We start from the raw sequence: 25598 nt of genomic DNA on the forward strand, positions 1-25598 counted from the left end.
GTATCAATAAAGTATCCAAAGAACAGTCAAGTAGTACGTTCGGGTCCTCTACATCCGAAAAAGGTTTTCCTCCGGCGTGAGGAAGTTTACTAAGTTGCATCTTTCACTTCGCTACAAATCCTGAGTTACTCTGTTTCACTTGTGCTGCAAGTGGAACATAGAAACTTACAAACAAACTTGGAATTAGAATTGGCCTGTACTGCAGGACGGTTCTAACCAAACCTCTCCCTTGCAAGGAAGTTATCATTGGAGTTCTCGTTACGCGGGATTTTCATTGTCTAACTTCTGGTTAAGTCTTGGACGGTCTGTTCAGCAGAACGTCGAATACTGACCGGCAACCCAACTCGCGTCGTAAGGTCGGAGTGTATCGATCGCCGACATATGGTGGCTCCAGAGAGGACTCGTTCGAATTAAAACGCGACGCGAAGTTAAAACTCGTAAACCGAATCACTAAAGTGAAGATACTCCGGGACCGGTAACAGTCTCGTTAACGCGAAGTGAAAGAACAGAACCACGTAATCCGAAGAAGCATGACGGAATACGTGAACAATCCAAATGGACACTGCCGTTTGTGTACGGCAGAGGACACTTCGGACCGGACTATGGCCGAGTGCTCCAAGTGTAAACACTGGTTCCACATCACTTGTGTGGGACTGGAACTTAAGCCCTCCAAGAGGAAAGCATGGAACTGTCCGCAATGCGTCAAAGAGAGCAACGAGCTCCAGCAACTGAGAAAGGAGATCGAAGATTTAAAGGCGAAGCAACGCAGTCGTCCAACGGAGCAACCAACAGTAGCAGATCCGCTCGAGATAATTCGTCGCCAATTTGAGTCTCAAATGGAGAGTCAAAAGAAGAGGGACGAAGCCTACCAAAAGGCAATGCAGGATCTGGTATCGAGCCTGGGATCTGGAGGATCCAGGACAAAAACAGAGGTACCAGCGGGCACGTTAGCCCCAACGTCGGTAACCCTACCGACAGAGTTAACCAACTTGCTGCGGAAACAAGCAGCAACATCTTTACCCATGTTTCATGGGTCATACAAGTGGCCGAACTTCAAACGTTTGTATGACGAAAGCAAACAAACAGGAAACTTCAGCGATGCTGACAACGTGAGCCATGGCTCAATTAGGAAAAAGGCCAAAATCATACGTCAGCGCCCTAATGATGGACCCTGGCAACGAAAGGCAGATCATCGAAACACTATCAAGTATATACGGCCAACCAATGGCGATATACAACGAACTGTGGGCAGACTTAACCAGGTTGAGGAACCCAAGAATGGAAAACCCACAAACAATGATCGAGTTTGTGATCACACTAGGAAATTTAGTGTGCAACATGAGGATGATAAACCAAAGATCATACCTCAACAACCCACTCCATCTGGCAGAAATAGTAGGAAAGCTTCCCTTGAACATCAGAGAGCAGTGGGCCGATAAAGAAACTAACTGTCTTATGCCCATGGAAGGGCAAGAACCAATCAGATTAACATTGGAGGATCTGTACAACTTTTTGGTGCCACAACAAAGAAAGGCGACGCTACTTTTGGCCCAAAGAGTGAATTATGAAAAACCTTTGCTGAGAAACGAAAATCAAGGCAGAACGAATGTCCACAATGAAGGCATCAAGCAAAATTGCTCCCACTGCTCCCAACAGCATAGGATAAACATGTGTGAAGCTTTCAAAAAGCTCGATAGCAAGAAGAAACAGCAAATAGTCCAAGATAAACGGTTATGTTTCAACTGTCTTGGTAAAAACCATCAAAGTAAGGACTGCAAGTCCACCCGAACATGTGCAGTGGCGGGATGTAAACGTCGACATCACACGTTGCTGCATGAACTTTGAAGGAGGAACCGGAAGCTAAGAAGGTTCAGAATCCAGCGGAAAGGGAAACATCAGCCAAAAACACAAGACAAGAAGGAAAACCATCAACGTCAAAGGACATCGAAGTGGAAGAGGAAAGGACAAACCTGCATGCCGTGAGGAAGAACAAAATATACTTCCAAGTCATTCCAGTAACGTTATCAGCAAGAGGGAAATCCCTCGATACTTTCGCCTTTCTCGACCACGGTTCCTCGAACAGTTTGATTCTAAAAGATGCAGCTGAGGAACTTGAGTTACATGGACCATCCTCACCCCTTAAAATGTTGTGGACCAATGAATCGGAATATTCTGACCCAGAGAGTCAGCTGGTGTCGTTTGGTATCAAAGGTACTAATAATATAACCCATTCGATGAGAAACGTCCGCACAATCAGAAAACTCTCCTTGCCGAGACAAACACTGGATTACGATGAATTAAAGGAAAAATACCGTCATCTAAGAGGACTTCCAATCCACGGATATCAAAACGCTAAACCGACCTTGTTAATTGGGCTAGATCATCCCTTATTATTGACACCAACGAATCAGCGTGTCAGCAAAGAAGGTCCAGTAGCGGCTAAAACACCACTGGGATGGACCATATACGGGAACGATAAATTGGAAACAGACTCAATCTTCACGTATATTCAAATGGAGACAGAAACTCTAAGAGAAGAAATTCAAAAATTCTTCTCTACGGAAGAATTTGGCGTGAAAGTAACGACGATAGACGAACGTAGTACCGAAGAAAAACGAGCAGCACAAATAATGGAACAAACGACAACATATCTTGGAAATCAATATGAGATGGGACTGCTATGGAAACAACCAAGAGTAATAATGCCTTCCACCGAAAGTTACAAGGCTGCCCTCAAACGACTAGAGACAATGGAGACAAAAATGAAGAAGTCACCAGAATTCGCCAAATGGTACAAAGATAAAATACAAGATTACCTAAAAAAGGGATATGCCAGGAAACTAACATACAAGGAAATAACACAAACTTCCGATAAAACGTATTATCTACCACACTTTGCCGTAGAAAATCCAAACAAATCTCCCCGTCTAGTCTTCGATGCCAAATCCAAAGTCCAAGGAGTTTCCTTAAATACAGAACTTTTAACAGGACCAGAAGAATTACCCACGATTCTCGGCGTTCTCATAAGATTCCGTGAAGGGATGTACGCAGTAGCAGGAGACATACGAGAAATGTTCTATCAAGTGAGAACAAGAGAAGAGGACCAGGATGCCCTAAGATTCCTATTTAGAGACGAGAATCAAACAATGGGACACTACGTCATGCAAGTTATGATATTTGGAGCTACATGCTCCCCCGCCTGTGCACAGTACATAAAAACAAGAATGCCGATCTATACCATGATAAATATCCACAAGCCGTTGAAGCAATCAAGGCTATGTATGTGGACGAACTTCTAGATAGCTACCACTCAATAGAGGAAGCAATGAAAACAGTAAACCAGATAATCAAAATCAACGATAATGCCCACTTTGAATTACGCAACTTCATCTCTAATAATCATGAGATATTGAAAGCGTTACCAGAAAATCGCATATCACCCTCCTGTGAAAGAAAGGAGTTTGAAGAAAAAACGGCAAAATCAGAACGAGTTCTAGGAGTCTTCTGGGATATAAAATCAGACTCAGTCCAATATAAGATTAACGAGATCAACTGCGAGCATATACCTACCAAACGAGAAGCATTATCACAAGTAGCCAGAGTATTCGACCCACTTGGGCTAATAGCTCATCTAACCATAGGAGGAAAATTGCTTATGCAAGAAATCTGGAAGGATGGGACCATTTGGGATGAGAAGATACCTAAACGATTGGTACCGAGATGGAAGCAATGGATATTCAAACTAAAAACCGCGGTCAAACTCGAAATTCCTCGACGTTATTCAACAAAGTTATCAAACCCCTGTAAAATAGAACTTCACGTATTTATGGACGCATCAGAAGATGCATTTGCTGCTGCTGCTTATATTCGGGTCGAATGTAACCAAGAAGTGGATATCAGTTTAATCACTGCCAAAACCAGAGTAGCTCCTACTAAAGGGATGACAATTCCCAGACTTGAATTACAAGCCGCAGTACTCGGAACACGACTAACTAACACAGTAAAGATGGAAACTAGGTTAAAATTCGATAAACAAGTTATGTGGTCAGACAGCACCACAGTTCTAGCTTGGATAAGGAGTGATCACAAGAAATATAAACAATTCGTCCAGAATAGACTAGGAGAAATTCTGGAATCCACAACGGTTATGGACTGGAGATGGGTCCCAACAAAACTCAATCCAGCAGACGAAGCAACGAGAGATAAAACTATATCAAACTCCATATGGTTCACTTCCGCTCCCTTCCTGAAATTAGAAGAAGAATATTGGCCTACAGAAAAAGTAAAGCCAACAACAACCACGGAAGAGGTGAAAATATTCAAGATAGACCAAATACCCGATGTAAAATTGCAGCTAAATTAGTGTTCAAACTGGCAGAGGTTGCGGAAAGCCGTAGGATATTGGATCTTCTACGTCCGAAAACTCCAATCGAAAGTGCGAGGAAAACCATACCGAAACTTTGTAACGGTCAGCGACTACAGAAATGCCGAAATATTGATCATAAAACAAACACAAAGAGAATCATATCCACAAGATTTAATCACGCTAGAAAACAACGGAAGGGTTGAAGTGAACAGCTCCATAGCTGAACTAGAACCAACACTTGACAGTGATGGGGTAATAAGAACTACCGGTAGATTGGACAAAGCAAGATCACTACCATACGCGGTCCGACACCCAATAATAATTCCAAATAAGCACCACGTGACCGACCTCATTACGAAGGATCACCACGAGAGATTCCTCCATCGCCAATTGGAAGCAGTAATTGCAGCGATCAGACTAAACTTCTGGATAGTAAACACCCGCAGTGCAGTTAAACGCGCATTCGCGAAATGTCAATGGTGTAAAAACCAAAAATCAACCCCGCAAGCACCTCAAATGGGATTACTACCCGAATGCAGGACTAGCCCTTCAACGAAGGCCTTCATTCACACTGGAATCGATTACTTCGGCCCCATGGAAATTACAGTCCGCCGGTCAACAGAAAAACGTTGGGGCGCATTATTTACTTGCATGGCTACCAGAGCTGTACAGTTAGAACTAGCAGACGATCTTACCACAGACGCTCTTATTCGATGCATCCTCACTCTACAATACAGACGTGGCCAAATAAAAGCTATTTACAGCGACAACGGCACAAATATGCAAGGAGCGAGCAACCTCTTCAAGGCATTGGAAAAAAGAACCGAAAGCAAAGGGATTGAATGGCATTTCATCCCACCCTCAGCACCACATTTTGGCGGTGCTTGGGAGAGAATGGTTCAAGAAACCAAAAAACTGCTCAAGCAAAAACTATGGGGAAATTCAAAACCCAATGAAAGTGAATTGAGGCTTGCACTCACGGAAATAGAGTACCTGTTAAACAGTCGCCCATTAACACATATACCGCTAAACGTGGACGACAACGAACCGCTGACCCCCAATCATTTCCTAATGGGTGCTGCTGATACACCGTACCCGTCATTAAGTGACGTTAATAAAGCAGAAGCGAGCAGGAGTCACTGGCTCAAAGTTCAGCATGCCACACAAAACTTCTGGGAACGTTGGACCACAGAATATTTACCAAAGCTAATGAAACGCGAAAAATGGAGAAAACCAATAGAACCTCTACAAAAGGATGACATAGTTGTAATGGCCGACGAACAAATTAAAGGAAAATTCCACAAGGGAATAATCACCGAAACATATCCATCATCAAGCGGACAAGTGCGATCGGTGACAGTTAAATTCGGAAAGAACCAATTAGTTAGGCCGACCGTTAAACTTGCAAAACTCGATGTGAAGACGCCGAGTACAACCGTCTTCACAGGACATATCAACCTAACAACACTGCCCGATGAGCCTAAGAGAATTAAACGAATGCAAGAGATCGGCCAAGACAACTTCCAACATTGGGCAAAAAGGCAAAAAATTGATCTCGACAAAGTAAAGGAGCTAGCTAGTCGGATACCTAAGGCTAAACCAAAAAAGCCGATAAGAAAATCCAAACCTAACATACTGGCAAAATTCATAACAGCGACTGCACTCCTCTCCGCAATTCAACCAAGTAATACGATAACCATCAACCCAATAAACGATCCAGGCATACTTTTTGACCATGATGAATCCTACATGTTAAAACGAGGCATCTGGTACACAAACGTCGATACAAATCTTTCGCCGATGGAGGACCTAACCACAATTAACAGAATTTATGAAAATATAACCAATGCTCTGACGAAATTCAGACAACGGTTCGCGATGACTCATATTAGAAATGAAAACTTCTATGGAACAACAGAAAATGGTAACCACGCAAGAATTGTTGGCCCTCAAGAGACATAAAAAAAGCAAAGGAATATTCGGTTTTCTTAAAGATATTCTATTCGGCGGAGACAATATGGAAGAAGAAATCGACGCAATCGAAAATCGCCAAAATTTAGAGATGCATGAAATATCGGACAAAATTATCAAAATGCACGCCAAAAATCATCAGCTAAATGACTACATCAATAACAAAATACAACATATGAACCTGAAAATCCAAGGGCTGAAAAGAAAATATACAACACAGGCAGCTGAAGATATAGTACGCCGATTAACCGAGTCTATACTGCTGGCCAACCAGTTCATGGAGAATACGGTAAACAAATACAAGGCTATCCAATCGCACCCATTCAACTATACGGAGACAGAGAAAATTATGAAGGAAATAAGTAACCAACTGCCGAATGGATATGAAATTTTAAACGATCCCCTCGGCACACAATTCGGCTTAGAAGAAACAAATGGACATCTCCATATTACTATGCAAACAGTTATAATAAGCAGCGAAATATACGAATTATTCAGAATCATACCAATACCCTCGCCAGCAAACCGAACCATCATCGTTTCCGATCATAACTTCATCGCAATGAGTCATACGCAGAAGTTCTTCTACCCAGCACCAGATAGAGAACGCTTCAACAAGAGCCATTACATTTCCGACCGACACACCATCAAAACTGAACCAGATTGCATCACAGCGGCACTTCTTAAAATTCATACAAAGGAACAATGTAAACTCGAACAACTACCAAACGATTATATGAAAATAATACCTCTGGCGAAAGTTAATCAATTTATCTACTACACACACAATCCAAACAGTATAAGAATACACTGTGACAAAACGATAACTCGCAGTTATTACGCGGCTTTAGTGAAACTAAACACGGATTGCGAGATACAATCAAAGAAAGGCGTAACATATGCAACCATACAAGAAGAAAGTAATACAACAAAATTGTATCATCGAACCAAAACCGACACTTTACACATGATATGGAACCAAGGAGACAAACCACTCACCAAACAAGATCCAACTGAAGAGGAAGAATCACCTACTATCAACACAAATTCAAACCACCATGGTTTGATCATAGTGATAATCACAATCATCTGTACCACAATATCGGCCGCAATAGTGGCATACTACTTCATCGGCCGAGAAAAGGAACACACAACAGATGGCCCGATAGCTATCTCCCGTGAGACGACCCCTAGAAGAAGCGAGAGAAGACCACCACCAAGACCAATACCCAGGATCATGATGACAAACGAAGCAGATAGTACAATATGAACAAATAACAAAAAACTGTACCTAGCACAATTGACAAATTTATCGTAATTCTGTCGAGCAGAATTACGGTGGGCCGGTATGTCGCCGCTAGCTGAAATCAGCTGTTAGCGTTCGTTCAATTTTCCTTCCACCAGCTGTAAAGCGACAATATGAGCGCGCTGCCGTGCCACTGACCGAGCGAGGGATCAGATTACAAAGAGCTGATTCATTACGCGCACGCGTTCGCGGGTATGGATATAGGTCAGTTGTGCTAGGATCAGCAATTAGATTTCGTCGCGGTTTAACCTAACCAGCAACTGGAAGAGAACATACTGTATAAAAGGTATAGCATGGACACATATTCCCGATTCGAAAGGGATACCGAATTTGAACGCCCTTTGCTTCCCGGGTGGCAAAATATTATTGAATGAAATTGTAACTCCTTTCACACTGGGAAGCAAGGGGCATCAAAATTGCTGACAATCCGTTATCTTAGTATTTAAGAACCCACAAAGCATGTAAATAATCAGTATCAATAAAGTATCCAAAGAATAGTCAAGTAGTACGTTCGGGTCCTCTACATCATTGGAGTCATTGGAGTTCTCGTTCTTCTGGTTAAGTCTTGGACGGTCTGTTCAGCAGAACGTCGAATACTGACCGGCAACCCAACTCGCGTCGTAAGGTCGGCGTGTATCGATCGCCGACACGTTGATTTGATAGTAGGAGTATGTGTTGAAATACATGAATTAAATTTATAGTTCATTTTATTTATCAAGAGATTGTGGGCCTTACCGTTTACGCTTCACGATGAAATCGTAATGAACTACACGCCATTAAATTTCGTTTCACGAGTTAAAGAAAATTATGGGTTTTCAGGTAGAATGAACCCTTTTCAAAAAGAAATTATGAATTAAAATTACCTTTTCCGTATCAAATTAGTGTTCAATGTGAATTGAAAACTTAACTTTCTTCATTTGGTAAAATGATCTTGTACAAAAATTGTATCTCATACATTCCTCGCTAACAACTTGATGGAGCTGGATGTGCTATTCATCACTCCTCAAGCATTGTTCTCGAAGTTTTTTTTTCTCTTCTCCCCAACGAGTTGGTTTTTTTTTTCTCGTGTGTTCTGTGGTGAATTAGTGCCCAAAGTGCCCAAAGCAGCCAGAACCGAGGAAGCAGCGCCTCTGCAGTGGTCTGGATCGGCGTCTGTAGTGGATCAATAACCATAACGGCATCGTCAACACGTGGTTGACAACAATAACAACAATCAGTTGAGTACAACAATAACTTCTGCTATTGTGTTGTCTCCGTAGCGCGTGACTTTTGTGTCTCCCTTAATAGGGTAACAGAGCGCATATCGGAACAACAAATTTATGTGATTATTTTTATTTTATTTAAGTTTTTTTTTTTTTACAAGTGAGATAAAAAAATTGTAAAGATAATAATCGTTCGTTCTAAGAATGGAGGAGGGTGGGGGTCTAGACATGGACATTTCAGACTCCCCCTCGCTTGCTCAAGCAGGGTGTAGTAAGTCCCTTAAACGGACTCCTATGCCCGAAGATTCTTCTTCTGGGGACGAGTCAACTCACACTACCAAGCCCCCCTCCAAAAAAAAGATTGCAAACCTTTCCCCTGATTCCTCCAATACTTCCACCCAATCATCGACATCCCTTCCCCCCTCTGATGTTACTGTCCCCACTCAAACCTTGTCCTCGAATTCCTCTCCTATTGTTTCCGCTCCCCGTGTCAGGGTTTATCCGGACGATGCGCCTGACGCTGGTCCTTGGGTTGTTTTTTTCCGGCCCAAACCTAATGGTAAAGCCTTGAGGGTCGTACAGATTATGACAGATCTGAAAAGATACACCTCTGTTTCGGAAATTTGCAAAGTAAGACCGAACAAACTGCGAGTTGTCGTGACTAACCGAAAGGACGCGAACGATATTGTTGCTGATAAGCATTTCATCCTCGAATATCGAGTTTTTATTCCCTCCCATAACGTAGAAATTGGGGGCGTTATATCTGAAACGGGTCTGACGTGCAAAACTATAGAAAGTATGGGAGTTGGCAGGTTCAAGAGGCTTCCTTCGATGGAAGTCAAAATCTTGGAATGTCGCCAACTTGGAAAAGTTACCCAGGAAGGAGTAGAAAAAAAATTTACGCCGTACGACTCGTTTCGAGTCACTTTTGCTGGTGCCGCCCTCCCTGACTACGTTATGGTGGACAAATTGAGGCTGCCGGTGCGACTCTTCGTGCCAAAGCCCATGACTTGCAACAAATGCAAGTCAGTTGGTCATACAGCAGCTTATTGCGCCAACAAGGAGCGCTGTGCCACATGCGGAGAGCAACATGAGGGGAAATCCTGCAGTGCGACTGAGCATAAGTGTCCATATTGCGGGGGATCCCCACACGTGCTCTCAGCTTGTGAAACTTACAAGAGTCGCTGGGATAAACAAAAGCGCTCTTTGAAGGAACGCTCGAAACGCACTTTCGCGGATATCTTAAAGGGCGCTTCCCCACTGGCTCAACAACAACCATTACCAACAAACAATGTCTTTGCTTCACTGCCAGTTGACGAATTGGAAGCGGATACAGCTAACGAGGGCACACCGTTTATTTTCAAAGGGAATTCCCGGCGCAAAAATGTGTCCACTCCCAAAGTTCAACGACAAGTCCCATCGGTGGTACCCCATGTTAGCTTGCCTAAAATATCGAGTGCAGCGGACAAGCAAAATCAGGTTCCTCCTGGCTTCCGTGGGAATAGTTCACCTTCGAACGACCCAGCACTCGAGGGGACATCAAAAACCCCAACTGTCCCTTTTTTTGCGTCCAGTTCAACTTCCCAATCGGGATTTATAAAGTTGACTGACCTTGTGGATCAAATCTTCACGTGTTTTAATGTTTCCGATTCCATCAGAACCATTGTCATCTCAATGCTTCCAGTACTAAAGACAATTTTGCAACAATTGATGCAAACATGGCCCCTCCTTGCAATGATTATCTCTCTTGATGTCTAATTTGAATAGAGAGGTCGGAGATATCACTGTTTTACAGTGGAATTGTCGTAGTCTTATCCCTAAATTGGATGCATTCAAATTTTTAATTCATAAGTTCAATTGTGATGTTTTTGCTCTGTCCGAAACTTGGCTTTCTTCGCGAGATGATCTCTCTTTCCACGATTTTAATATTATACGCTTGGACCGTGATGACAGATACGGAGGGGTGCTATTGGGGATCAATAAGTGCCACTCATTTTTCCGAATTGACCTTCCACCTATTGGAGGGATCGAAGCTGTTGCTTGTCATGCAAACATTAAAGGCAAAGACCTCTGTATTGTCAGCTTGTATTGGCCTCCGAGAGCTGCGGTTAGCCGCAAACAACTTGTTGACATGTGCTCACTCCTTCCTGAGCCACGATTGATCTTGGGAGACTTCAACTCTCACGGAACTGCCTGGGGGGAACAGTACGACGACAATCGTTCATTGTTGATATATGACCTTTGTAACAGCTTCAATATGACCGTTTTGAACACTGGGGAAACAACACGTGTGCCTAAACCTCCTGCTAACCCAAGTGCTCTTGACCTCTCGCTTTGCTCGAATTCACTATCGTTAGATTGCAAGTGGAATGTAATCCAGGATCCCAACGGTAGTGATCACTTGCCAATCAAAATTTCCATCACCATTGGGTCGAATTCTTCTGAATCTATAAACATGGCATATGACCTCACAAGACACATTGACTGGAAAAAATATGCGGACGCGATTACTCTAGCCATCAATTCCAGAGATGGTTTACCTCCATTGGAGGAGTATAACTTCCTTTCTCGTTTGATCCATGACAGCGCGGTTCGCGCTCAAACGAAACCCATCCCAGGTTCCACCATTCACCGAAGGCCTCCCAATCCATGGTGGGATAGCCAATGTTCAAAGCTTTATGTAGAAAAATCGAATGCATTTAAAGCTTTTCGGAAACGAGGAACCATTGACAATTTTCAAACGTATTTAGACCTTGAAAATCAATTTAAAAACTTGATCAAAGGTAAAAAACGTGCTAATTGGCGAAATTTCGTGGGAGGTTTGTCACGAGAAACGTCAATGAAAAAATTATGGAAAGTGGCTCGAAACATGAGAAATCGCTCTTCATCGAATGAAAGCGAGGAACATTCACATCGATGGATTTTTAATTTTGCGCGAAAGGTTTGTCCCGATTTCGCTCCCGTGCAAAGAATTGTTCGAGATATACCACAAGATAGGTGCGATCTTGATTCCGAGTTTTCGATGGTAGAATTCTCTCTTGCTCTCCTTTCAAGTAACAATTCGGCTCCAGGATCGGATAGAATTAAGTTCAACTTGTTAAAAAACCTCCCCGATGTGGCCAAACATCGCTTGTTGAATTTATTCAATAAGTTTCTGGAGCATAATGTTGTTCCGGATGATTGGAGACAAGTACGAGTTATAGCTATTCAAAAACCCGGAAAACCCGCGTCCGACTTCAATTCGTACCGCCCAATAGCAATGCTGTCTTGTATACGGAAATTGTTGGAGAAAATGATCTTGTTTCGCCTTGATCGTTGGGTTGAAACGAATGCCTTACTCTCAGATACACAATATGGGTTCCGCAGGGGCAAGGGGACGAATGATTGTCTTGCGTTGCTTTCTTCAGAAATTCAAATGGCTTACGCCGAAAAAAAACAAATGGCTTCAGTATTCTTGGACATAAAGGGGGCCTTTGATTCTGTTTCAATAGAGGTTTTGTCAGACAAATTACACTCTCGGGGTCTGCCGCCTCTATTGAATAATATGTTATATAACTTGCTTTGTGAGAAACATTTGAACTTTTCTCACGGAGATTCGGCAGTAAGTCGGTTCTCTTACATGGGCCTCCCCCAGGGCTCATGTTTAAGCCCCCTTTTGTACAACTTCTATGTAAGCGACATCGACAATTGCCTTACACAAAATTGCAGCCTAAGACAACTTGCAGATGATGGAGTGGTGTCTGTCGTAGGATCAAACGAATCCGACCTGCAAGGACCCTTACAAGATACTTTGAACAATTTTTCAACCTGGGCCATTGGGCTAGGGATCGAATTCTCCACGGAGAAAACAGAGATGGTGGTTTTTTCTAGGAAGCATAGACCAGCAAAACCAAAGCTTCAACTTTTGGGTAAACCGATCACTCATGCTATGTCATTCAAGTATCTTGGGGTCTGGTTCGACTCCAAATGTACTTGGGGGGTCCATATTAGGTATCTGAGTAAAAAATGTCAACAAAGAATAAACTTTCTCCGTACAATTACCGGCACCTGGTGGGGAGCCCATCCCGAAGATCTTATAATGTTGTATCGAACAACTATTCTCTCAGTGATGGAGTATGGCAGTTTCTGTTTTCAATCAGCTGCCAAAACACACCTCATTAAACTCGAGCGAATTCAGTATCTTTGTCTCCGTATAGCGTTGGGATGTATGCCCTCAACGCATACCATGAGTCTCGAGGTTTTGGCAGGCCTACTCCCACTAAAAGATCGCTTCAATTTATTATCTCTTCGGTTCCTCATCCGGTGTAAGGTTATGAACCCATTGGTGATCGAGAATTTTGAGCAGCTGATCGAGCTAAATTTTCACTCCGGATTCATGAGTTCATATCATAAATTCATCTCCATGCAGGTTGATCCTTCTTCGTATATTCCCAAACGTGTTTGTTTTCCTGACTACATCAATTCCTCTGTGCATTTTGATCTGTCCATGAAACAGGATATCCATGGATATTCAGATTATCAACGATCGAGGATCGCTCCAACGATCTTCGATTCAAAGTATGGGGGTATCAATTGTGATAATATGTACTTTACTGATGGGTCCTCTATGAATGAGTCCACAGGATTTGGAGTGTTCAACGAAATTTTTAGCACCTCCCACAGTCTTCAGAATCCTTGCTCAGTGTATATTGCTGAATTGGCAGCGATATACTGGGCGCTGGACAGCGTCGCCTCACGACCTGTTGAACACTATTACATTGTAACGGATAGTCTTAGCTCTGTCGAAGCTATCCGTTCAGTGAGGCCGGAAAAGCACTCGCCGTACTTCCTTGAGAGAATACGAGAAATTTTGAGTGCTTTATCCAGACGCTGTTATGTCATTACCTTTGTCTGGGTCCCTTCACATTGCTCAATTCCGGGTAATGAGAGGGCTGACTCATTAGCAAAGGTAGGTGCGATTGAAGGCGACATTTACCAGCGTCAAATCGCCTTCAATGAATTTTTTTCTTTAGTCCGTAAAAATACCATCGCTAACTGGCAACGCAAATGGAACGAAGATGAATTGGGCCGGTGGTTTCACTCAATTATCCCTAAGGTTAGCCTCAAACCGTGGTTCAAAAGTCTGGACTTGAGTCGGGACTTTATTCGCACCTTCTCCCGACTCATGTCCAATCACTGTTCGTTAGATGCGCTTCTCTTTCGTTTCAATCTTTCCAGCAACAATCTCTGCGTCTGTGGTCAAGGTTATCACGACATCGAGCATGTTGTTTGGTCGTGCGAGATGTATCTTGTCGCCAGATCGAATTTAGAAAACTCCCTTCGGGCCCGAGGAAGACAGCCCAATGTGCCGGTGAGAGATGTGTTGGCTCGGTTAGACCTTGATTACATGACCCAAATATATGTTTTCCTTAAAGCTATCGATCTTCGTGTGTGATTGTACCTATGTCCTTATACCCTCCTTTTCATCCATTGCGAGCGATTGGCCCCCATGGTATAAACAGTAAAATAAGTTGAAATGTAAATATACAATAGATTTAAGAATCGAGTGTGATCATCAACATTGTAACAATTCCCTTATATCCCATCCCTTTCCTGAAAGATGTCACCCTCTAAACTCGAGTAAACCGCGAGTAATCGGTTTTCCACCTTACTAACCATAGTGTTAGGAAAATTATTTATGTATAGTTTTAAAACATATACTTAAGAATTCGGCTCCTTTAAACTAATGTAACTGAGCCTGTAAAAATAAACGATTTATATAAAAAAAAAAAAAAAAATTGTATCTGAAGATAATTTTATGTTATAATGATAAGTTTTAGTGAGAATATCGGAAAGTGTATAGAAAATAGGTCAAGTTAGGGTAAGAAAGACGTGCTTCAAGTAAATAAATAACGCCAAGTAAAAATTTTCATTCAGATTTTAGCAATTAAAAAGTGCCTTCTGGCCGAGCAGTAAGACTTGTTAAAAACTAATTTCGTATCCAGATGTCGACACCGTATCGTTGTCATCGCGGATACACTTCATTTCGTTTTCACCGTGAAGTGTATACAGGAATAAGGCTTTATAATTCAACTTTTTTTTTTATTAATTCGTTTATTTTTACAGGCTCAGTTACTTAAGTTTAAAGGAGCCGAATTCTTAAATATAGTTAAAACTATATATATATAAACAATTTTTCTTAAATCTATGGTTAGTAAGGTGGAAAACCGATTACTCGCGGTGTACTCGAGTTTAGGAGGGTGACATATTTTTAGGAGAAGGATGGGGTATAAGGAAATTGTAACAATGTTGATGAACACTCATTTCTTAAATCTATTCGTATATCTATAGTGTATTTACATTTCAACTTATTCTACTATTTATAGCAATGGGACGAATTACCCGCGAAGGAAGGAAAGGAGGGTATAAGGATGTAGGGACAATCACACACGAAGATCTATAGCTTTAAGGAAAACATATATATGGGACATGTAATCAAGGTCTAACCGAGCCAACACATCTCTCACCGGCACATTGGGCTGTCTTCCTCGGGCCCGAAGGGAGTTTTCTAAATTCGATCTTGCGACCAGATACACCTCGCACGACCAAACAATGTGCTCGATGTCGTGATAACCTTGGCCACAAACGCAGAGATTGCTGCTGGCAAGATAGAAACGGAAGAGTAGTGCATCTAACGAACAGTGATTGGACATGAGTCGGGAGAAGGTGCGAATAAAGTCCCGACTCAAGTCCAGACTTTTGAACCACGGTTTGAGGCTAACCTTAGGGATAATCGAGTGAAACCACCGGCCCAATTCATCTTCATTCCACTTGCGTTGCCAGTTAGCGATGGTATTTTTCCGGACTAAAGAATAAAATTCATTGAAGGCGATTTGACGCTGATAAATGTCGCCTTCAATTGTACCTACCTTTGCCAATGAGTCAGCCCTCTCATTACCCGGAATTGAGCAATGTGAAGGGACCCAGACAAAGGTAATGACATAACAGCGTCTGGATAAAGCACTCAAAATTTCTCGTATTCTCTCAAGGAAGTACGGCGAGTGCTTTTCCGGCCTCACTGAACGGATAGCTTCGACAGAGCTAAGACTATCCGTTACAATGTAATAGTGTTCAACAGGTCGTGAGGCGACGCTGTCCAGCGCCCAATGAATTGCTGCCAATTCAGCAATATACACTGAGCAAAGATTCTGAAGACTGTGTGAGGTGCTAAAAAATTCGTTGAACACTCCAAATCCTGTGGACTCGTTTATAGTGGACCCATCAGTAAAGTACATATTATCACAATTGATACGCCCATACTTTGCATTGAAGATCGTAGGAACGAACCCCAATCTAAGATAATCTGGATTTTCATGGATTTTCTCCTTCATGAACAGATCGAAATGTACAGAGAAATTGATGTAGTCAGGAAAACAAACACGGTTGGGAATATACGAAGAAGGAACAACCTGCATAGAGGTGAATTCATGATATGAACTCATGAATCCAGAATGAAAATTTAGCTCGATCAATTGCTCAAAAGTTCCGATCACCAATGGATTCATAACCTTACACCGAATGAGGAACCGAAGAGATAATAAATTGAAGCGATCTTTTAGTGGGAGTACGCCTGCCAAAACCTCGAGACTCATGGTATGCGTTGAGGGCATACATCCCAACGCAATACGGAGACAAAGATACTGAATTCGCTCGAGTTTAATGAGGTGTGTTTTGGCAGCTGATTGAAAACAGAAACTGCCATACTCCATCACTGAGAGAATAGTTGTTCGATACAACATAATAAGGTCTTCGGGATGGGCTCCCCACCAGGTGCCGGTAATTGTACGGAGAAAGTTTATTCTTTGTTGACATTTTTTACTCAGATACCTAATATGGGCCCCCCATATTATTGGAGTCGAACCAGACCCCAAGATATTTGAATGACATAGCATGAGTGATCGGTTTACCCAAAAGTTGAAGCTTTGGTTTTGCTGGTCTATGCTTCCTAGAAAAAACCACCATCTCTGTTTTCTCCGTGGAGAATTCGATCCCTAGCCCAATGGCCCAGGTTGAAAAATTGTTCAAAGTATCTTGTAAGGGTCCTTGCAGGTCGGATTCGTTGCGACATTGCGACAAAATCGCTGAATTAGCCGAGAAAGACCGGCATAGTAGCAGCCGTAGCATCGGCCAAGAGCTGGGGATAAGTCATCAAACCGTTATTAACCATTTGAAGAAGCTTGGATTCACAAAGAAGCTCGATGTATGGGTGCCACACACGTTGACGCAAAAAAAACATCTTTGACCGTATCGACGCATGTGAATCGCTGCTGAATCGCAACAAAATCGACCCGTTTCTGAAGCGGATGGTGACTGGCGATGAAAAGTGGGTCACTTACGACAACGTGAAGCGCAAACGGTCGTGGTCGAAGCCCGCTGAAACGGCTCAGACGGTGGCCAAGCCCTCATTAACGGCCAGGAAGGTTCTGCTGTGTGTTTGGTGGGATTGTCAAGGAATAATCTATTATGAGCTGCTTCCCTATGGCCAAACGCTCAATTCGGACCTGTATTGCCAACAACTGGACCGCTTGAAAGTAGCACTCATGAAGAAGAGGCCATCTTTGATAAACAGAGGCCGCATTGTCTTCCATCAGGACAACGCCAGGCCACACACTTCTTTGGTGACGCGCCAGAAGCTCCGGGAGCTCGGATGGGAGGTTCATTTGCATCCGCCGTATAGTCCGGACCTTGCACCAAGTGACTACCACCTGTTTTTGTCCATGGCGAACGAGCTAGGTAGTCAGAAGTTAGCCACAAAAGAGGCCTGTGAAAATTGGCTATCCGAGTTTTTTGCCAATAAGGAAGCGAGCTTCTATAACAGGGGTATTATGAAGTTGACATCTCGTTGGGAACAAGTCATCGAACAAAACGGCGCATATTTGACTTAAAACAGATGATTGTAACTAATTTTATGAACAAATGAAAATTCAAAAAAAATACCGCAGGACTTTTCTGACAGCCTAATATTTTAAGCAAAAAAAACGGATGGCTAAGTTTCCTGTTTAATGGTTTACAACATAACAAATATCGCAATAACGATTTTGTGTAATAAACGTTCGAAATAGTTTAATGATTTTTATATGGCTTATTTTCAATTTCGTAGAGTTACCCTCCTATATTGGAATCCAAGACGAAGTTCTGCATCAAAATTTCGATAAATAATAAAGTAACTTAAACTCCAACCCGATTTCTGTAGATCTCCTCGCGCTTTACATATTCCACGAAAAGAATCATCCTGCTACCTCAAATATGTCATACGCGATAAGTCTTTTGTAAAGAGAGATACGATGCAATCAGCAGGAACTGTTTATTCAAGATTAGATATAAAGCACCTGCGAAATGATTTCAGTCGCCACATTTAGCTGCTTCTATCAGCACCCCGTGGGTTCCTAACGAAAAAGACATTTCGGAAGAAATCAGTGAAGGATACCAATGGTTGCCTACTATCAGATAGTGCTGAATCTAAATAAATTTTGCTTTATTTTATTTCTACAATTCATCATTGGCGTGAATGTTGAAGTCATCTGTAACATTTCTTGGAATATTCTCGCAAATACTGCTAACTTTATTCAACAAATCCGTAACCGTGCTTAATACTTGCTGCCATTTGACCATTTCTTTTGCGTGTTTCGTTTCCTGTTCGTGCAACAAAACCATCCAATCGCCGTGCGTTTGGGGTGGATTCTTTAACATTTTCCTATCGAAAGCATTGCTATTTATAAACAGAAATTCGTTTTCCCCCTCCAAGTTCCAAAGTTTGACGTAGAGTGCAACATTTATGGATAGCAAAATGATCAACAGGACCACCACAAACCAGGAGAAGAAAGCGTTCGAGTTCGTGGTCTTTATCGAGCCGATTGCGGCCGCAATCGGAAGTGGCACACTTCGTTGCGAGGGTTCCTCGATAACTTTGGTATGCTGTGACGGAATTGGTTTACGAGATCTCCTGCTTTTACTTTTCGCTGGCGGAATACAATATTCGCTCTGCAGGCTGCGAAGTAACGCGTTGTAAAAATCCTCCAGCCCAACCCAGGTGTTCTTCTCGATAAACCCCCGGACGAATCCGAATATATTTTTCCGGTAATGCACCTGGGCATGGACCGACAGAACCGTGTGATCATCTTTCGTTTTGGACATGCAGTAGTGCTGGGTTACGTAGAAACTGTCCGCGTAGGGAATGCCTCCCTGGACCGCGTTTACATCGATGGAATACAGCTGACCCGGTTTGCTGCACTCTCTCATCACCTGAGTTTCCGTAACCTGTGCGCTTCTCGGACCGATGGTTTGGGTAATGGCAATCGTTAGGCTAACGACGCGTTCCTTCAGTCCATCCTTGTTGACCTTCCACTCGCCATGGATCATGTCCGTTGTTTTTCTGCTGTTATGAAACTCGGTTAGAAATTTAGACTTGGAAAACAATAGTTCGAATAAAATATCCACATTTATGGGTAGAATAGTATGCACCAATTGTCGCCCCGAATGCAACGAGTTGCATTCGACACTCGCGAAAAATTCTTCCTCTTTTTCCGATTCGGTTGAATCAGAAGTATCCGTTGGAAGCATTTCGGGAGTTGAGAGATTACCATCCGCATTGAAGGATGTTTTCTGATGAACCACTTTCTTCGGTTTAGTTTCTTTCGACACCATCATGGCGTTCGATTCGTCCGAGTTTTCGGTCAGTTCCCTGGGAAGCTCTTCGGATGACTGCTTGGTCAGGATAATACTCTCGGAATTTTTCTCGTACGGATCAATATAATCCTCGTCGTCACTGGTCAGCCCGAGTTGATCTCCGTAGCACGTGTGAACCCATTGCCAAAGTTCCTGCGGATTGATCGGTTTGTCCATCAACGCATTCTGCCACACTCGAAACAGCATTAAATATGCCTTATCGCGAGACGTGAACGAGGTGAGAAAATGTTTCTCATTATCAGTGCACACCGAAATAGCGTTCGGAATGACTCGCGCTGTTTTCTCTTTGCTAATCGATGTGACGTCCTTCCACCTAATACAAATGCGAGTTTCCCACACGATTATGTTGGAATAAAAGCACAGATAGTTCTGCGTGACATACAACCGACCGTGGATTAAAATGTCCTTCTGAATAGCACACGAATAGTCCACGATTAACCGCTCATCGTCGGACGCTTCCTTGAACAGCTTCTTGAATTCCTCCGTACGTGATTTATAGGAGGGATAAATTGCATTGTACCAGGGAGTTTTCTTCGCTTGTTCGGTGAGATTTTTCTGAGATCTACTTTTTTCGATGGTTTTTTCCTGTTTGCAGTCACCAGCGGCACCCAAATTTCCACTATCACTTGACCGACTACACGAATCTAGATTATCATCGGACTTATCGGTAATGTTAGATGTAGCAGATATGTTGCGAACGCAGAGACTCGGAACAGTACTGAACTCTGCTCCCGGTGGTGCTGCTAGAGTATCGGAAGTACAAGGTTGACTAGTGGTGGTGGAGGGGCGGACTGCAGTCGAATTTAGCACTGTTAGGCTGTTATTGCTATTAGCACTCATTGCATCCTGGCCACCGTTTTGTGAATCTTCCATATAGGCAGCTGATCCTACTACACACTACACCATCTTCTCCCGATAACACAGAAATGTTTTTCATCCAATTGACAAAGTTTCGTGATATAAAGGCATTATGATAACGCAAAAATTTTCTTACTAAATGATGAAACGTCAAATAATAAACACTGTGAATTTGGCAGTTCTATCTCCGTTTTATGGTGGCTTTTAATCTTATAGCAAATAGCCGCCCTTTTTTTGAGGGAAAATGAAAGTACAGTAGGAACCCGATTATCCGCGGAATAGTCTCGCAAAGTCAGCTTATACCAGGGACAGACATACAGCTGTACTTGCGTTGTACGTGTACAGCGTTGTACAGGTACCATCGTACCATGACAGACATACTTTGGTTGTACATTGTACCGTATGTCAAACTGACAATCAGATATTTTTCCAATTTCCACCACATATTTCAATGAAAAAGGTTTTTATTTAGTGTCTAAACTATCAAACACAACAAACAAGTTTCCAATCTGAGTTATTAACTTAAGAGAAAGTCAATGAAAAGAACGTTTATCAAGTGATTTCATTCTGCTTGTTCATGCTACCCACCACTAACCGTCTATGGCGCTGCGCACAGTACAACTGTAGCCATGTACAGCGGTAAAACAGGTCGGTACAGGTACAGCGATTGTACCGAGTTGCTTGCATGGTTCTAGCGCTGTACATGGTGACAGACATACAATTTTCGAAGTACAACGGTAGTACAGCTGTATGTCATAAGTATTAGATAAAGATTATCGGGGGTAACGCAATAAAGTATTAAAAATAAAATACATTTTATACAAAAATAAAATACATACAAATACAATCAAAATAATTGAATTGCCTTTGAGTTTCATTTGTTGTTTTTTTTTCTTTTTCTGTTTTTAAAAACAAGAAGGTTTGATGATTGTATCCGAACCATAGTTGACGTAGAATTACGTTACTATTTTGATGATGTTCAAAGAATACGATGTTATTCAATGAAATACGCTTTGTTCTCTATTCTTTGAATTCTTTAACATTACCCGGGAAATTCTTTGTATCGCTCTTCATTTTTCCGAATTTCATTGAGGTCGTTTTCAGCTTCTGCGCGTAATAAAAAAAAACATAATATAACTGTTCCCGACATTCTGTCAAATATATACCGGAAATTTGTATATTGAAATCTTCCCGCTGTACATTTTACATTTTTTGACGTAGAACTACGTCTTTCAATAAGGGTGCCAAATCAGAAAACAGGTCACGTTTTTTGAAATAAAGTAAACGTTAATAACAATTTTTGCCGTAAACGGATTCTGGCGATTCACATACCAAACGAATCGGAAATCCCCTAAGATTTGTTTGATATGCTATACATTACAATCCCATAGTCTGTATATGGTTTAAATTGATGAACATTTTCCTCATACATTTGTTCTGTCCATTCGTGTGCTTTCCCGAACAGAGCTGTCAATAACGAGCAATTTATCGACGAGCAACGAAGGGGAAATCGTAAGATGTGAAGTCTCCGTGAACAAAGCAAAAGAAGAAGAACGAATGGGAATATGTGCCTAGAGTATAAACAGTGGATCTTGCTGAGGCAAACTTCATACTTCATACATATCCCCGATTTTTGAAATTAATCGTTCATCCACTAATCGAATACTTTTCAGCAGTTTATTATTCGATACGAATAATCGCTCCAAATAATCGATTAGAAGTAATTAGTTAGACTTATATTTCTCATTAGTTAGAAAGCCATCTGAAATCAAAAAAGTGTTCATTCCGCTCTTCCTTGTTTTGCGCCATCATGTGTCTTCGTTTCGGACTGAGCTGTGGACGCGACCAAATGACTCACTCGCTGATGTCTCTGGCATTGCAATCATTACATCAAAATGACGCCATTGCAATAAGGTTCTAACCTACACAATTGTGTGGGGAATCATCAAGCTAGGCTATCGTCAGCTCAACAAGAAAATAAATGTTCTGGAATTTTGTCAGTGATTTGGTTTCGCATGACGGTAGGAAAACTCTCTCCAAAAAGGATGACAGCTAAGCTAATCTAGACTAGCAATATAAACAGAAAGGGCTTCTGTTGAGAAGAGCGCCAAACGGAGATAAGTGTGTGTATATTTAGTTGCTACAAACCATCGATATATGGATATTTATGTGCGTACGTGCGTGATTCATATTCCGTACGTAAAAATAGTGCACCTTCGCTACGCTGAAACCCCATTTGTATCTGTTCACGTGTGCATTGGCCCTGTAACGATGTAACAATCGCCTAATTTTTTATGCCATGATTGACGATTGTTTGGTGTTGCAAATTATGCTGTCGTAATGATAAATATTAACAAGGAGGGGATATAGCGGGTGGTAATTATTCACGCTAGGGTATGAGTAATGAATCCCTGTTGAGGAAAATATTCAGCCTTTTCCAAGCAGTTAACATTGTTTGTTTTCTCTCATAATAAAGGCTTCGTTGGTGCCTTCGACATTGCATCAATGGATCGAACTGACGCTCTGGTGAAACAGGTGTTAAGGTTGTGCACCAAAAAAATTATTGGGGAATACCGAGTTATTCAATAAGTTATAATAAGTCATTAATTTATTTGGGTTCGCGTGCAGATAGATTTTATTTCTCTTATTTAGTCACCAACAAAGTAAATGTTGGTAGGAAGTTTTGTATGTGATTTGGTTTCGCTTGCCAGTAGCAAAACATTCTCCACTAAGGATGACAGCTGCGTTTATCTCGCGCATGTATTGTTTTGCAAGCACAAGAATGAATCATCAAACAATTATCGTCAAATGATTTTACAATAAAAAACATTTCAGGCGACCAAACTGGTAGAATGGTTATTTCAAAATTTTCGTAGCATTATAAAATAGTATCCGCAAGCGACTTGAATTAAACTACAGCGTAATTCTACGTCAACGATGCGGTCGTGTCTTGAACACTACCTCCTATAATTTTTTAAGTTTGTACTACTGTCGGTTGTCTTAATGTCAATTTTGAGCGCGATCTGCCATTCAGTTTGTTTACAATTTCATTAAGAACAAGTTTACTTTTCTTTGCTCGAAGATTTTTTATATGGATGATTGTGTGTAATTTTGTGTTGTTAACAAAATTATTTGTGCCGACACGTTGAAAATGTTACGTTATACATTAAATGACTCAACTATATCAAAAATATACCATTCATTATAAGGCATTCAAGAAGGTCGTGAAGAGATGAATGATTTACAGCGTCAAGGACGACCATCGACCTCTTCAACTCATAAAAACAACGACAAAATGAAACAAAAATTGTACTTAGAAATCGTCATTTAAAGTTGAAAGATCTAGCCCGTGAGTGTACGTATATCGCCTCTACCAAAAGTGTCTTGGATGAATGTATATTGTCTCCAATTATAGCTATTCGTACAATTCAGGCCTTCTACACATTAGGCAACCGCAATCCGATCTATGTTTTTTATCCCATTTGTTTATTTATTAGGCTCATTAGCATTTTAGCTGTAACAGAGCCGGGTTTTAATCGTGTACAAGTGCATATGTTTATGGTTCTATAAATTGTAAATTACACAGTAGTAGTAGCCATTTAGGCGTTAGGTTTTTTGTTCCATTACATTATGATAAATTACACAGTAGTAGCTATTTAGGCGTAAGGGCGTAAGGGCGTAAGGTTTCTGTTCTTCCATTGTTCAGCAGACCGAACAGCGGAGACAGTTGATATGATCATTGTTGTGTTATTTATAGCACAACAGCCCGATGTTGCAGAGCAGAGCAGTTGTATGGATGAATCGATCTTTGTTCTACCGTGGATCGATCTCCATCGCAGATGATTGTTGCGTGGACGTAGTTATTCTATAACAACACAAAAATGGTCAATTGAGGGCCGTGATTTAAACTCACGAGCGAACACGTAACCAAGTGGCTACGAAGACCCCCATCCGTTCTATGTTGGCGATGATCGTTTCTCCAACTCAGCTACACATAGAGGAAACTCAAACGTGATGAAATCGTTGAGTTTTTATCTGTCATCATAAACTGCATAACCGCTGGCAGAGATGCCATTTCTTTAACTGCAATAGAAAATCTTATAAAGAACGAATTACGGGAAAAGTGTTTGAAAAAAATCAACTTTAAGTGAGATTTTTCATGGCTCGAGCAAATAGAAAAAAAACAAAACTACCTAATTTTGAAAATTCAGCAAATTGAAAGTATGTGCGATTTTTGAAAACTCTACAGTGAAATCAAAATGGATATATTTAAAATATAATTTACATCTTTGCAGGAAAATCTGCACGTCTGGCATTCCTTATTGACTTTTTTTCGAAAGTGCTACAGCTCCAATTCGTGATGACAAATGTACAGTATCGATGTCTGCTGGCAACAATCGTGCTTGGGAGGCAGACTACTCTCTATCAGATTAAAATATATAAAAACAGTTTTATATTGATGAAAATTCAATAAAAAATTTTACTCAATGTTATTTGAGTACTTAAAACACATACTCTGCTCCTTACTTAACCATTTTCCTATACATTTCCTTGCGTTTCCAGGAAAATTGATCATTATAATAATTAATCAATTTTCGTTGATAATTTTTCACAATTTGCGATCAAATACGTTGCTCGATCACATTGGATACATGTCCGTCACGGGAAAGAAAATTTTTATTTCGAATCTTTATTTTTAACGTGTTTTAATTTCACCTGAAAATCCATTATCATTTTTCCCAATCTCCCAATGACGAAACACGAAGCTCAATGCCTCCAAGGCGAACAACAAACCGTAGCCAATAATTATTATTGAACACCTGCTGAATTCAGAGACACATTTTTGCGGAATTCTGTATTATTCACATACAAACCAAACAAACGTTTGGTCCCCCACCACCATAAATAAAGATGATGATGATGATGATGTTGGATTAAAGAGGCTTTAAACTTTTCAGTTCATTCGCCTCTAATAAATAAAGATATTTAACACCAGTTGCCTAGTGTGTATGTTCCCATTTGATTACAAATGCTCTCAACTTTTTTGCGATATTCGTTAAGTCGGTTTCCAACCTAGGTTGCCTAGTGTGTAGATGTCCCTAACGTTGCTGGAAGCTTTTGTTTTTAGGGACATCCACAAACGAGGCAACCTAAGTTGGAAAGTAACTTA

The 25598-nt window shown here is 41.4% G+C and overlaps 1 protein-coding gene across 1 annotated transcript; it reads right to left on the reverse strand.

The window, feature by feature from the left end:
* Positions 1 to 18303: 18303 nt before the first annotated feature.
* On the reverse strand, positions 18304 to 20602 carry LOC129770417 (protein Aster-B-like). Its single transcript, XM_055773251.1, has one exon. The coding sequence runs from the start codon at positions 20441 to 20443 to the stop codon at positions 18371 to 18373; it is 2073 nt and encodes a 690-aa protein (XP_055629226.1). The 5' UTR covers positions 20444 to 20602; the 3' UTR covers positions 18304 to 18370.
* Between the last annotated feature and the right edge of the window lie 4996 nt (positions 20603 to 25598).

The sequence above is a fragment of the Toxorhynchites rutilus genome, chromosome 1, assembly GCF_029784135.1.
Source record: "Toxorhynchites rutilus septentrionalis strain SRP chromosome 1, ASM2978413v1, whole genome shotgun sequence".
Classification (NCBI taxonomy): Eukaryota; Metazoa; Arthropoda; class Insecta; order Diptera; family Culicidae; genus Toxorhynchites; species Toxorhynchites rutilus.